At 27.5% G+C, this 14,384-nt stretch overlaps 1 protein-coding gene across 1 annotated transcript in view; it reads right to left on the reverse strand.

Annotated features, from left to right (window-relative positions):
• Positions 1-1,593: 1,593 nt before the first annotated feature.
• Positions 1,594-14,384, reverse strand: part of LOC117176845 (forkhead box protein A2-A-like) — a 25,241-nt gene continuing 12,450 nt past the window's right edge. The window contains exon 2 of the mRNA XM_033367187.1: positions 1,594-2,688. Within this exon, the coding sequence (XP_033223078.1) occupies positions 2,477-2,688 (212 nt within the window). The 3' untranslated portion in view covers positions 1,594-2,476. The remainder of the gene's footprint in view (positions 2,689-14,384) is intronic.

The raw sequence follows: 14,384 nt of genomic DNA on the forward strand, positions 1-14,384 counted from the left end.
ATTAAAATTCGAAAATTTTTTCTAAAGCCTCCAGGGGACTTCGTTTTCGCACGAAAAAATTTTATGTGCCCTTATTGCATCCGGACCCACAATTATCAAACAGTTGAATCTAAATTTTTACATAAATAATTTAATTTTTAATTAAATAGTTTAACCTTATACCAAAACAGTTGAATTATCAACTGAAAAATATTAATTTCTACCTAAAAATGCAATTGAATTAAAAAAACTAATTGAATTAAAATTTTCAGATAAATAGTTAAGTTAAAAAAAAATATATATATATATATATATATATTAGAAAACAAACAATATTAATTTTCTATCCGTTCAACAAAGTATATGCATTTTTAACCAAATAGTTGCATTATCAACTAAAAAAATGGTCAATTTTTCGTTAAAACCCCTAATTGGCAATAAACAAAAATAACTGAATTCTCAACAAGATTATTTTAAAGAAAAAACCCGCTTAAAAAAAAAATTGTGTATTCAAGCTAAAAAGTTGAATGTTTTAGAAAACAGTTAAATTTTAAATAGTAAAAGAACAATTTCCAACTAGAAAGTTCATTTCTAGCCTAAAAAAGATCTAACTGAAAAAGATCAATGTTTAACAAAAAATGGAATCATTAAATTTTCTACAAAGAATACAAATTATCAACCAGTTAAATTAAAATTTTTAAATAAATACTCAATTATTTGTATTTTCTATCTAAATAGTTTTATTTTCTATAGAAATAGTTGATTTTTTATTTTAATAATATGGTTTTTCAACAAAAAGTTCATTTTCAACCAAATTGTTTAATTTTCGATCAAATTGTTGAATTTTCAAGCCAAAAAGACACATTTTCCACGAAAGAATTAAATTGTTAATCCGAAAATATGAATTTCCAATAAAACAGTTAATTTACAACCAAATAGTAAAATTTTCAAGCAAAAAAATGAATCCCTCAAAATATGATAAAATTCTTCGAAAATTTATAAATAACACAAAATTCCTTAAAATCTTAGAAGTTTTTAAAAATCTCTTGATATTTTGTTATAGTTCTAGGAATTCTTCAGCATCTTATACAGTTTTTGAGAATTCCAAAATACACTATATTGTTTTCAATCCTGCAAGTTTTTTCATATCCCTCAAATCTTGTGAAATTTTGAAATTCCTTTTGAAATTCTCTAAAATCCCTTGAAGTGTTTGAAAATTCTTCGAATTCTCTCAAATACTGTAAAACACATGAAATTTTCTTGGAATTTGTAACATCTCTCAAAAAATAGTAGCATCAGAGCGTCAGACTTCAGTTGATTGTACGGAGCGACACACTGATGACAGCTTCTTCATGTTTTCATTTTTTTTCGAAATAGAAAAAAGGGAAGTAAAAGGGAAAAGAAAAGTAAGAATAAACTTTACAAATATTTTATAATTTTTGAAACTTTACATCTTAAGCTTGTAGCTTAAACCTTAAAATTAAACTATAATAATTAAGTAAGTAATAAACGTTGATGAATCACATAAATATCAATGAAAGGATGAAATGAAATAATTACAAAGTACATGCAAAAGATTTCGTATCTTTGCTGTGACATATTTGTTTTAAGAAGTTTAACATATTTTCTTTGGTTTGATTTTGGCTAATTGTAAATTTTCTTTGATATTTTATAGGTAACCTGGGCCTTGAGTACACTCAACTCTCAATATAAGACCGGTTTTAGGCATGGTTTACATTGACCTTGATCCTAAATCGAGAGGATCCGAACTTAGACAAGCAAGGTTGCATGGATATCGTAAACCGGGGGTCCTTATATCGGGAGTTGAGTGTACTGAGTCTAAATTTGAGTGAAACTTTTTCGTCAACCTGAAGTTATACTACGCCATGTCCTTTAACTGTCAAACTGAGAAAAACTGAGCAAAATTGAAACTTCACTAAATTAAGTTTGCAACCTCCTTTTTAAAATGAGACAGAAAGCGTAATAATATATTTATTGCTTTTCAAAATATCACAAAATATGTAGAAGCGTGCATAGGAAGAAAATCGGTAGGTCGAGCTGGAGTAGAGCAGTCCTTACCCCTGCTCGACCAAAGCTTGACCGACCACTTTTATTCTTGGATGCGTTTCCATATTTTTTATTATAATTCGAGAACCAGTTCACATTTTTTGCTGTTCTTTGGCTCATTTTAAAAAGGAGGTTTCATAATACAATTTAGTGAAGTTTCCATTTTTTCCATTCATTTTCCTAAAGCATACAGAGCGTTGAAGTTGAGATTAGAAAATTGGTCGGTGCTTCTCAGATGGTATCTCAGCTATGTTCGCAGAAGTAACGTCAAAATTTTAATTTTTAATTGCTTAGTGAGTAAATTTCAGGTACTTGTATTCGGAAACAAAGCCTACTACTTATTGAACCCAAAAATAATGATACTAAATTTTCAAAAAGTTGACATGGCATAGCATATCTATAAAGCGACGAATTTGTCCAATTGATAATTTCACATTGAGTACTTTATTTGGTCGTAGTACATAGGTGTGGTAGGTGCTGAAGTGTGAGAATTAGAGGCTGTTATATTTAATCCTATATTACTTAATCCTAAGGTCCCTAATGAGGGGGGTAAGGAAGGATGCCCCAGGTATGAAGATTTCCTTTCCACAATTCCTCCGCCCGAACTATTCGAACTTGAGTTCGAACACTGCATTCTCAGCCCTGAAAAAAATGTTATTTAATAATTTTAGAACGTTTATTTTTTCAGGTAGAATACATTTTTATTAAAATAGTCGAATTCTCAACCAAGACAATTTATTTTTTCACGAAAAAGACCAATTTTGAACGGAATACACACGAAGTAGCTAAAGTTTCAAATAAATTGTTAAATTTTTCAACTGAAATGATAAACTTTTCACGAAAAATGTAATAGTTAAATATTCAATTTAAAAAATAATTTTCAAACAGAAAAAAAAAACAAGTTTTCAACAAGATATTTAAATTTTTAAGCAGATACCAACTTTTGACTAGAATGATGAAATGATGAATACTTAAATTTTTAGTTTGAAAATCATTTGTTAACCAAAAAAAGAACGATTTTCCGACAAAAGAGTGAAATTTTAAACTAGACATTGATTTTTAACTAAAATAAAGAATTTTCAACCAAAAAGGTTACTTTTGAAGAAAATTGTTAATTTTTCCACAAAGTACATTTATTTTTAATATAAGGAAAATTCTCTACGAAAAATGTAGTAGTTGATATTTTAAGAGAAACAGAATTTAATTCATGATCTAAAAATGTAGTCACAAAAAAGACGAATTTGCAGCAAAACAGATGAATTCTTAATGAAGAAGATGACTCTTTCATAAAAATGTGGAATCTTGAACCAAAAATAAAAGTTTTTAACAACATTGTTTAATTTTCAACGATGTAGATTAATTTTGTAACAAATAGTTGACTAGACAAAAAAATGAATTTGTATCCAAGAAGAATTATTTCCTAACGAAATTTAAAAAAATAGATTATTTTTCAGGCAAGTAGTTGGATTTTCAACTAAAAAAGATACATTTACAACTCAAAAAGGACTAGTTACATTTTCCATCACAAAAAATAATTTTTACAAGTAAAAACGAATTTCAACAAGAAAGTTTTTTAAATTTTAACGTAAGAGATGAATTTTAACTAAAATGACAAATTTTTAAACAAAAATCTTACTTTCGAAACAAATTGTTAAATTTTCAATAAGGTAGATTAATTTCTAAACAAATGGTTGAATAATCAAATAATAATTAATTTTTAATCAAGAATATATTTTTTACCGAAAAAGACGAATTTTTCACAAAAAATATAAATGTTCAGAACCGCGAAGGTGAATCTTCAACTAAAAAAATTTTCAGCTAAATAATTAATTTTTCAGTAAAGAAAATTTTCTAAACAAAAACAAAAAAGTTATATTTTTGTTATAAACTAACTTTTTACCGAAGAAGAAACCGAATTTTTAACAAAAATGACTAATCTTTTACTGGAATAATTCACATTTTTGTTAAGAATACATTTTTAAACAAGAAACAACGATTTTGCAACCAAATAATAAAATTACTAACCAAAGAGATGAATTTTCAACTAAAAAATACCAATTCTAACAACAAATTAAACAGTTAAATTTTCACTTTATAAAATGAATTTTTAACCAAACAAAACAACGAATTTTCAAGAAAACTGTTCAATTTGTTGCTAAAATCAAGAATCTTGGAACAGAAAAATATAATTATAAAAACAGAAGTTCGATTTTCAACCAAGCAGTTAAATTTAAATTAAAAAAGACCAATTTTGAACTAAGATTTTAATCATTGATTTTTCAGTTTAAAAAGTTAATTTTAATTTTAAAAACGTTTTTTGAATCATATGCTTAAATTTCCAGCTTTAAAATGAATTTTCTATGAAAATTGCTAAATTTTCAACCCAAAAATCACAAATTTTCGAAACTAAAATTTTGTTTTAAACAAGATTGTTATCTTTCCTGCAAAATCGATTCATTTTTCACCAAATAGTAATTTTTAACGAGATATTAATTTTCTTACCGAAAAAGATGAGTTTTCAACAAATTACATACATTTTCAACTAAAAAAGATACATTTTTAACCAGAAATTGAAAATTTAATTTTTAGTTGATAAAAATAATTTTTCACAAAAAATTACAAATTTAAACGAAATAGTATAAAAGGAACGATAAACTTTTTTAAACACCCATTAGAAAGCTTACTCAATTGTGTGTCGATTGATCTTTAGAGATATTTTTGACTGTTTGAAGAGAATAGACCCCTTGAGAAGTTTTAAAAAAATGGAAAAATTTCTCGCATTTTGAACGTCAAATTCAATTTCTGGCAAAACTTAGGAAATTGGTATGAAAAATATGAAACTTACATAAAACAGTCTTTGAAGTCCTAACCTTAATTGAAGCAAATACAAATTTTAAAATCTTCATGGGTTTCCGAAATACGATTAAAAAGGTTCAAGTCTCAAATGTCAAGTTACAGTCGGCGATTACCGCTGCCACGAGAGTGATCGACAGTGGGCTGTAATCGCCGATTTTGTTTCTTAACCTTAACTCATGGTGTTACTTAACCTAATAAACATATAGAAAAAACCTTAAATTAACAGGAAGTAATCTGTAAAATCTTATCTTTAATATAAGCCAAACAAAATTAAAAAATCTTTACGGGTTCTCAAGATACGATTAAAAGTGTTCAAGTCTCAAATGTCAAGTTACAAACGTCAAGTTACAGTCGACAGCGGCGGTAATCGCCGAGAATTTCTCAGATCCTTTTCCTTAACTTTAAGTCGTTCTGTCACTTAAGAAACTTATGGAAAAAACTGAAATTAAAAGGAAGTAATCCTTGAAATCTCATCTCTAATTTAAGACAATCAAAAATTAAAAATATTCACGGATTCTCAAGATTTTTGCAAAAATTTCCAGGCGAGCGGTGATCGCCGACTGAACCTCGGCGCAGGCATGCATAGATATTTTTGGGCATATCTCGAGAACCCTTAAAGATTTTTAAAAGTTTTATTGGCTTCAATTAAATAGAAAGTTGCAAAGACTGTGTGGCATTAATTTCAGATTATTACTAAAATTTTACTAGGTTTTGCCGAAAGCTGAAATCTAGATAAAAACTGCGAGCAAGTATTGTATTCTTTGTTTGAAATTCTCATGCGGTCTATTCTCTTTAAAAAGTTAATATCTTCATTAGCGGGCATTCCACTTGGAATGTAATAAGCTTTTGAACCTTTTTTTTCTAAAAGTTTTTCGCTCTTTATTTGAATGAGTAACCATCTTTCAAAGTCATTAGTGACTTAACACTCACGCTGGTCGTACCGACAATTTCCGATGGTAATGTAAGAAATAAAGGTCGGTCAGAAGAAAGGCCTACAATTTTTTTTTGTAATGACTACCCCGCAAATTTTTTCATTGGTGTTAAAATGTAACCTAAATTTTGGCGAAATTAAAAACAAATCTTCAGGTATCTCTCCAGTTCATTTTTACAAGAAAATCGTTACTCTTTAGTGATGCAAACTTAAATAATTCATCAATGGCGGCAATTAAAAAAAAACAATTAATTTTTTGAAAAAAATACTTTTTTAAAATACTGTTTCGTGAAGTAACTAGAAAAAACGTTGTTTTGGGGAGGGGATTTGAACGTAATGTAAAAAGGAAAAGATAGGACCTTGCGGATTTAAATTTCAAAATTTTTTATTTTACGCTATACGTTAACTTCAGAGGATTATTGTACAATAGCCATAAAATATTCTAAAATTCAATTTCTCAATGATAAAAAAGTCAAGATCATGTTAATATATCCTATTTCAGCTAATACAATTTTTTAAATGTAAAATATAATTTTAAATGCAAGAAGAAAGTTTAAGTGGGAAAGCATTTCGATATTTGGATCAAACTCATAATGTAAGGTACGATAAATCTGAAGGGTCCGGCAACTTTCAAGTGGGTTTCATTTCAAGTAGGTACTTCACTCGTGGCTCGCTTCTTTTTTTTTAAGCATAATTTTTTTTTAAATTCTTTTTATCTTAGAAGTTAGAGTGTGTCTTCTTTGTAGTTTTAAAATGACTCTCGCGACATACGTTAAATTATTAAAAATATATATTACTGCGTTTAAATAATTATTTTTGAAGAATTTATAATCAATTCTCTACAAAGTGCTCTAAATCTGAATTAGCTTAAAAAATTACTGATTGAAACAGTGCTAAGTAATATAAACGAAAATAAATTGTTATTTTTAATCACGAAAATAATCTTTTTAGTAACAAAATAAAGCAATAAATTAGTTTTTTACAATTCTATTTTCCCCATATTTTGATGTCAGAAAGCAGCAAAAAAGTGTTATTTTAATATCCATACCGGAAGATTGTCATTTGAAAAAAGTTAAGCAATAAAAAAGTATAATTTCTCATTAACAGACGACTGTCTTTTTCTTTTTAAATTAAGTTAATTTTTTAAAGTGCAAGTCTTCCCGTAGGAAAATTAGGATGAACATTTTTGTGCTGTTGTCAGAAATCAAATAAAACTGATTTGTGAAACAAAATTAGAAAACCGAGCATTTAGGGGAAAACTCGAATCTTTTTTTTTTAATTGGTCATTAGACTTTGCTTACATTTTTTACAAAACAACTAATTTCGGTAATTTTACAAATTAATTTATATTCCCGTTTATAAAGCTTGCGAATTAAAAAAAAATGTGAAAAATGTAAAATAAGGATAAAACTACAATAATATACAAAAAACTACCTGAGCACTAATAAATCTAATAAAAATATCGGTTTAGATCAAAATGATGAAGGCGAAAAATATTGAGTGAAAAAAATAATCAAATTTAAGGATATTAAGTGATTTTCAAATTTTCTAATGAAATTGAACATTTTCGAAAAAATATGTCAAATTAAAACTTAAGTAAATAAAATTACTGAAAGTGTGTCAAACGTATCAATCTCCATATAAAGAATGATGGAAAATTAGAGAATTTGAAAATTCGAAGATTTACTATATTCGGTAGTTTGAATTTTCGGAAATTTACGACTTCCGGGAGTTTGAAAATTCGGCTTTTAAAATTTCTGGAATAAAAATTTTAGGTAGTTGTACTTTCCTTAGGAAATTTTCATTTTTCGGAAAATTTTTGTTTTATTAATTAGTTTTTCGGTATTTTCCACATTAGGAATTTTCAAAATTCATCAAATTTACTAGATTTGGGAATTTGACATTTCAGGCATTTGAAAATTTGCGTTTTGAAATTTCGAGAATAAACATTTTCAGTACTTTTAGTTTCTTTGAAATGACATTTAAAGTGTCTGGAATTTTTGGGAAATCTCAGTTTTGGCAATTATATTTTCATTATTTTTCCAAATTTTTGATTTTTCAAATTCTGTTATTTACTAGATTCAGGAACTTTTAAATTCTACTTATAAAGTGAAATAAAAATTTTTTGTAGTTTTATTTTTTGTCGGCAATTTTCACTTTTCGCGCTATTTCTGTTTTGGTCATTATTTTTTTTGGCAATTTACTATTTTCTGTAATTTTAAAATTGGGATTTTAGAACTTCAGGAATTAAAATTTTTGTCAATAAACGTTTTATATACTTTTATTTCCTTTTGGGAATTTGAAATTCAGCTTTAAATTTTTGGAAATAAACAGTTTCGGTAGTTTTATTTTCATTCGAGAATTTGAAAAGCCGGGAATTTTATTTGTGCGGGAAATTTCTGCTTTAATAATTTACATGTTTGAGTGTTATAAACAAAAGAATAAAAACACGTAGTTTACGGTATGTGGGATTTTGAAAAATCGTTAACAAAAATTAGGCAATTTACTATTTTCGGAAATTTGGGATTTTTAAATTTCGGGAATTTAAAGTTGCTGCAATAAACATTTTCAGTAGTTTTATTTTTCCGGCGGAAGTGTGAAAGTTCATTTAGTTTATCAACTAATTTTGGGAATTTAAAATTTCAGAAATTTGAAAATTGGGTTTTAAATCTTCGGGAATAATCATTTTCAGTATTCTGCAATTTTAATATTTTCGAGAATTTTAAAATCTGTGTTAAAAAATTAGAGGAATAAACAATTTCGGTAGTTTTATTTTTGTTTCGGGAATTTGAAATGTCAAAAGCTTTTATTTGTCGGGAAATTTCTGTTACGATCTTTTTTTTCTCGGTAATTTTTCACATTCGGGATTTCGGAAATTAGGCAATTCATTATATTTGGGATTTTAAGAATTCGGCAATTTATCATTTTTGATCAGTTAAAAATACGGGTTTCAAAATGTTAGAAATTTTAAATATTGTCAATGAACATTATCAGTAGTCTTTTTTCAGTAATTTAAAACATCGAAAACTTTGGGAAATTTATGGTTTGAGAATTATTTTTTCAGTATTTTTCGACAATCAGGATTTTCAAAATACGACAGTTTAATATATTTGTGAATTTGAAAATTATGAAATTTACTATTTTTCATAATTTGAAAGTATCAGAAATAAATAATTTGGGTAGTTACATATGTATTTGGAAATGCAAAATATCGGGTTTTAAAATTTCGGGAATTAACAATGTTGTCAAAAAACATTTTAGTAGTTCTTTACCTTCTGGAATTCGAAACATCGTAAATTTTCATATTGAAATTCACAATTAAAATTTTGAAAATCAGGCAATTTACTATATCCGCGAATTTAAAATTTTGGCAATGGATATTTTTTTAATTTTTCTTTTCTTTTGGGATTTCGAAATATCGAAAATTTTTAGGAAATTTCTGTTTCGAGATTTGTTTGTTGGTATTTTTCCGCAATCGCCATTCTGAAAATTCGACAATTTAGTTTTCCACATTTGGGATTTTTAAAATTGGGCAGTTTACTATATTCGGGAATATGAAAATTCAGGTTTTAATATTTTTGGAATTTAAAATTTCGTCAATGAACATTTTTGTTAGTTTGATTTTCTTTTGAAAATTTTAAATGTCAGGAATTTTCGGGAAATTTTTCTTTTGGTAATTATTTTTTCGGAATTTTTCAACATTCCAGAATTTGAAAAATTTAGCAATTTTTAAATTTGATAATTTTGCAATCTACTATTTTCGGAAATTCGAAAATTTCAAAAATAAACAATGCCAGTAATTTTATGTTCTTTCTGGAATATGAAATACATAATAAATATTCATTTTTTGGGAAATTTATCTTTAAGTAAAATTTTTTTCGCTATTTTTCCACATTCAAATTTCTTTAAATTTCGCAAAATGACGTAATCTCGTTAATTAAAGAAACAATTCTCTCAAATAAATCGATAAATTCAGAAGCAGGTTACGAAAGTTGCCAACCACTAAATCCGTAGGAGAAATTTAAATGTCGGAAGTCTAGTTTCGAGTCTGTGACAGTGAAGCATGACTGGATCGGCCGATTCCCCCGAGGGACGCCCGAAGTCGTGTGTGGTCCGCGGCCCGCCTGCCAGTCAAAATCTCTCACGGTCAATAACTAAAAATAAAAAAAACAGTACTGCTCCCGAATTGAAAGTTTCGGCCCGCTTGGATGCCCGGTTGATTCGGTGTCGACAAGACCTCAACCTCAGCACCCAAAGGGCGTTTTTCTTCATACTTGAGGGTGTTACACCAAAGATAATCGAATAGCTTCGTGCAGTTTATGAGATCACATGCATTTAGCGCTCCCGAAATACATTCGAGAAGCTCGATTCGAGAAGTGGGGGACAAAAAAGAATTCTCTCTACCCGCGGCGCCTCCGGATTGATTTCGTTTACACTTCACTGTCTGTCTGCGAGTGAGCTTCAAGAAAAGAAAAGGAATTCGTGGGTGGCGAAGACATCCAATCGTTTCTCTTGCAATTACAATTTAAGCTCTTAAAAAAAGCTCTGAATAAAAGCTCTAAAAAAAAATTTTATATAAAATTTAACAACTTCGCAAGGTGTCCTCCTCGAGGACAAATGGGGACTTTTTAAGACCCACTCCCTCCTCACACAATGTGGACTCACTGGGTGAGGAAGGGAGTACTGTGGAGGAGGGGGTATAAATTTTTATGCTGATCTAGAATTCCCCTGGGATCATCCATAAACTACATAACTAATTTTTGACAATTTTATATCCCTCTCCTCCCGTTTACAACAGTCTTTTTTGCTACCCCCCCCCCCCCCCCCCCCCCCCCCCCCCCCCCCTCCAAGTATCGTAGCCTGTAGGTATAATCCGATTTTAAGTTTATACTAATTATTGCATTTTTAAACTAATAGAGATATGTTCTTAACCAAAAATGGAATAGTTAAACTTTTAAGAAAAAGAATAATATTAAATTATAAAAAAAATAATTTTCCAATGAATAATTGATTGCTTTTTACTAAATTATTGAACATTCAAGACAAAATGAGGAATTTTACATGAAAAGCAGCTGAATTATCAAATCAAAAATATGAAATTTAGATAAAGAAAAGTCTATTTTATACTAAAAAAAAGCGAATTTCCAATAGAGTACAAGAAGACTCAACCGAAAAGTTGAATTTTTAACTAAAGTAGATTAATTTAAAATATATATATTTTTTCAATAAAATAGTTCAATTTGAAGAAAACGCTTAATTTTTAATTAAACAAGAACCATTTTCGACCAGAAAAGGAATAGGTAAATTTTCAATGATCAAACTAATTTTTCAACAAGAAAATGATGAATCATCAACCAACAAATGCATTTTTAAGAAAGTAGTTCAACTTTACAACCGTTTTGTTAAATTTATAACCAAAATAATTACATTTTTAAACAAAAATATTAATTTTTGCGAAAAAAGACATTTTTAACTAATCTCAAGAAGTTTTACCCAAAAAGTTAAATTTTCAACTAAGAAAGATGGATTTTTAAATAAACGATTAATTTACTACCAAGGAATACAAATTTTTAATAAAATAAAAAAATTCTTAACCAGAAATTTGAATTTTTAAGATAGAAATTTTTTCATTCCTTAAGAAAGTAGTATAATTCAAAAATCTAGTTGTTAAATGATTAACAAAAAAGCTAATTTTCAAACAAAAAGATTAACTTTCTTCCGAACAAAACAAATTTTTAACAAAATTCAAAAATCCTCAACTAAAAAATTTAATTTTCAAAAAGTAATTTTTTCTTAATTTTTAAGAAACTTGTTTAAGTTTAAAACCTAGTTTTTACATTATTAACGAAATTCAAGAAGTTTGATCTAAAAAGTGGAATTTTCAATTAAAAAAGATAAATTTTCTAAGAAAAAGATTAAAAAACTATCAAGAAGAACAAATTTTAAATAATCTTCAAAAAATCTCAACCAAAAAGTCAAATTTTAATGAAAGAAAGAACCAAATTTTGTGGTAGTATTTTTCAAGAAAGTAGTTTAAATTTAAACCTATTTGTTAAATTTTCAACCAAAAAGATGATTTTTAAACAAAAAGATTAACTTTCTTCCGAAAAAAAGAAATTTTGAACCAAGTTAAAGACTTCTCAACTAAAAAGTTGAATTTTCAACTAAAAAAAGAATGAATTTTGAAACTAAAAGATTAATTTACTACCAAGAAAGTCGAACTTTCAATCAATTTAAAAAATTGTCAACCAAAAAGTGTAATTTTTAGAAAGAATTGTTTTAATTTTTAAGAAACTAGTTTAACTTTAAAACTTTGATGTTAACTTGTTTACGAAATTCAAGCTACCTCAACCACAAAGTTGGATTTTCAACTAAAAAATGAATTTTCAAACAAAAAGATTAATTTACTACCAAAAAAGACGACTTTTCAATAAATTCAAAAAATTCTCAACAAAAAGTTGAATTTTTAAGAAAGAAATTTAGTTTTAATTTTTAAGAAACTAGTTCAACTTTAAAATATAGTTGCTAAATTCTTAACGAAAGTTTCAACCAAAAAATTGAATTTTGAACTTAAAAAAAGATGAATTTTTAAACCAAAAGATTAATTAACTACCAAAAAGATGAATTTTCAATTCGAACAAAACATATTTTTAACAAAATTCCAGAATTCCTAATCAAAAAAGTTCAATTTTCAACTAAAAAGAATCATTTTTTAAACTTTTCAATTGTGACGTATTCTGATCTGGAACTGGTCATTTTTTCAGGGATTTTTATTTTTAACGATTTTGAATTAAATGAATTAACACTGCCAATTAAAAATTTTAAGCGTTTATAAATTTCAAAGATTTAGATTCAGTTCTAAAAATATACATAAATCCACGTTATAATTGTCAATACTCTGAATTGAAGAATCAATCAATGAATTAAAAAATTTTCATAATCATTATTTTAAGTAATTTTAGGCTAGTTGCAGATATTTAAAAAATACATCCTTTTCAAAACGATTTTTTTCTAAGCCTAATTTTCTGCAACAAAAGTTGAAAACTCCAATAATCCAACTGCGATTCATGGTTGGAAAATTTGTTAATTAAAAGTGTGAATAATATTATTATCAAAGAACTGGCATGGGATAAGATGGCTTTTATTTATTCACTTGTGTTCTAGGAAAATTGACCTAAACTTCCAGAAAATAAATTTGTTTAAATTCATGAAAATGTTAAACATTTTTTTTGAACATGTAAAAATGTATTAAAATATTTATAAAAAAACATAAAACAATATTGTTTAAAAGTTAACAAATGTTTTTGTTTTACTCAATTTAAAAGTTAAGTGTGGAATTTTACGTGATGACTTTACGTGACGACTTTGTGAAGCTTTTCACCTGGAGTGCTTGCTAAAGAGATTGATCAGCAAGCTGGTCGGAAAATTTTTACGGAACGAACGCGTTATTTAAATAAGTACTAGAAATTTAACATAAATTTCAAGGAAATAAATCAAAGAAAAAATGTTGAAAATTATCTTTTGATGTGTAAAAATTTACTAAAATATTAATAAAATAAATTTCATGAGAAATGATATGTAGTGTAATACAAATGTTTTTGTTTTACTCAATTTGAAAGGTAAGTGGGAAACTTTACATGATGAATTGGTGAAACACTTCGCCTGGAGTGCTTGATACAGGGATTGATCAGCAACCTGGGTCGGAGCAGTGTTGCGGAACGAACGCGTTGTGGCTTGATAGCTTGATGAAATGGCTTAATAGTATAATAATAAAAAAATAATAAAACAATTTGCGTAACTGGTATTAAATTATTTCATATTGGCCCAATTTTTTTCCATTTTTTTTTAGAAATAATATGAATTGGATGCAATTATAAAGAATACTTATCCCATGAACCATGATTTTTGTGATTTTTAACTGCTCGTATAAGTTTTAATGCCATAAGATCGAAGAACTCGTTTATCGAATTAGTAAATATTTGGACAATAAGCGGTTGAAGATCGCTCTTATAGTACGCGTCAGTGAAAGTGAATAAAAATCATCGCTTCCGCATTTCAAATAACTGAATGGGCGATGGTCAATTCCGCCCCAGCTACCTGTGTACCGTCCCCCACTACGCGGCTTCCCCTCACACCGTTGAGCTGCTGCCACTGAGCTTGGTCAGCGGGGGGCCTTTGTTCCTAATGAGGCCTAAAATATGGAATATAAAATTTTTTAAATTTCACACTTAGTAAATCACAAATATGATATTCGAAATCTACGAATTATAACGATTCCAACGATATGTTGTTTGACTCATAAAGTTGACAATTAAAGAATTAGTATTCATTTTTATGTTCAATTTTATGTACAATTTTATGGAAAATTTTCCAGTATTTAAATATCATAAATTTTGTTTATTGCCCAGGCAAACGCATTTCTCAAACTTGTCCCTTAATAATTTTGCAATTTGCAAAAGGATGAATAGTTTCAGTCTTACCCTAATTTGGGAAAAATTTGGGAAATTCCGGATGCTAATATTTGGCTAGACTTGAAGCATCATAAATTTTT

Source organism: Belonocnema kinseyi, chromosome 7 (assembly GCF_010883055.1).
Source record: "Belonocnema kinseyi isolate 2016_QV_RU_SX_M_011 chromosome 7, B_treatae_v1, whole genome shotgun sequence".
NCBI classification, from domain to species: Eukaryota; Metazoa; Arthropoda; class Insecta; order Hymenoptera; family Cynipidae; genus Belonocnema; species Belonocnema kinseyi.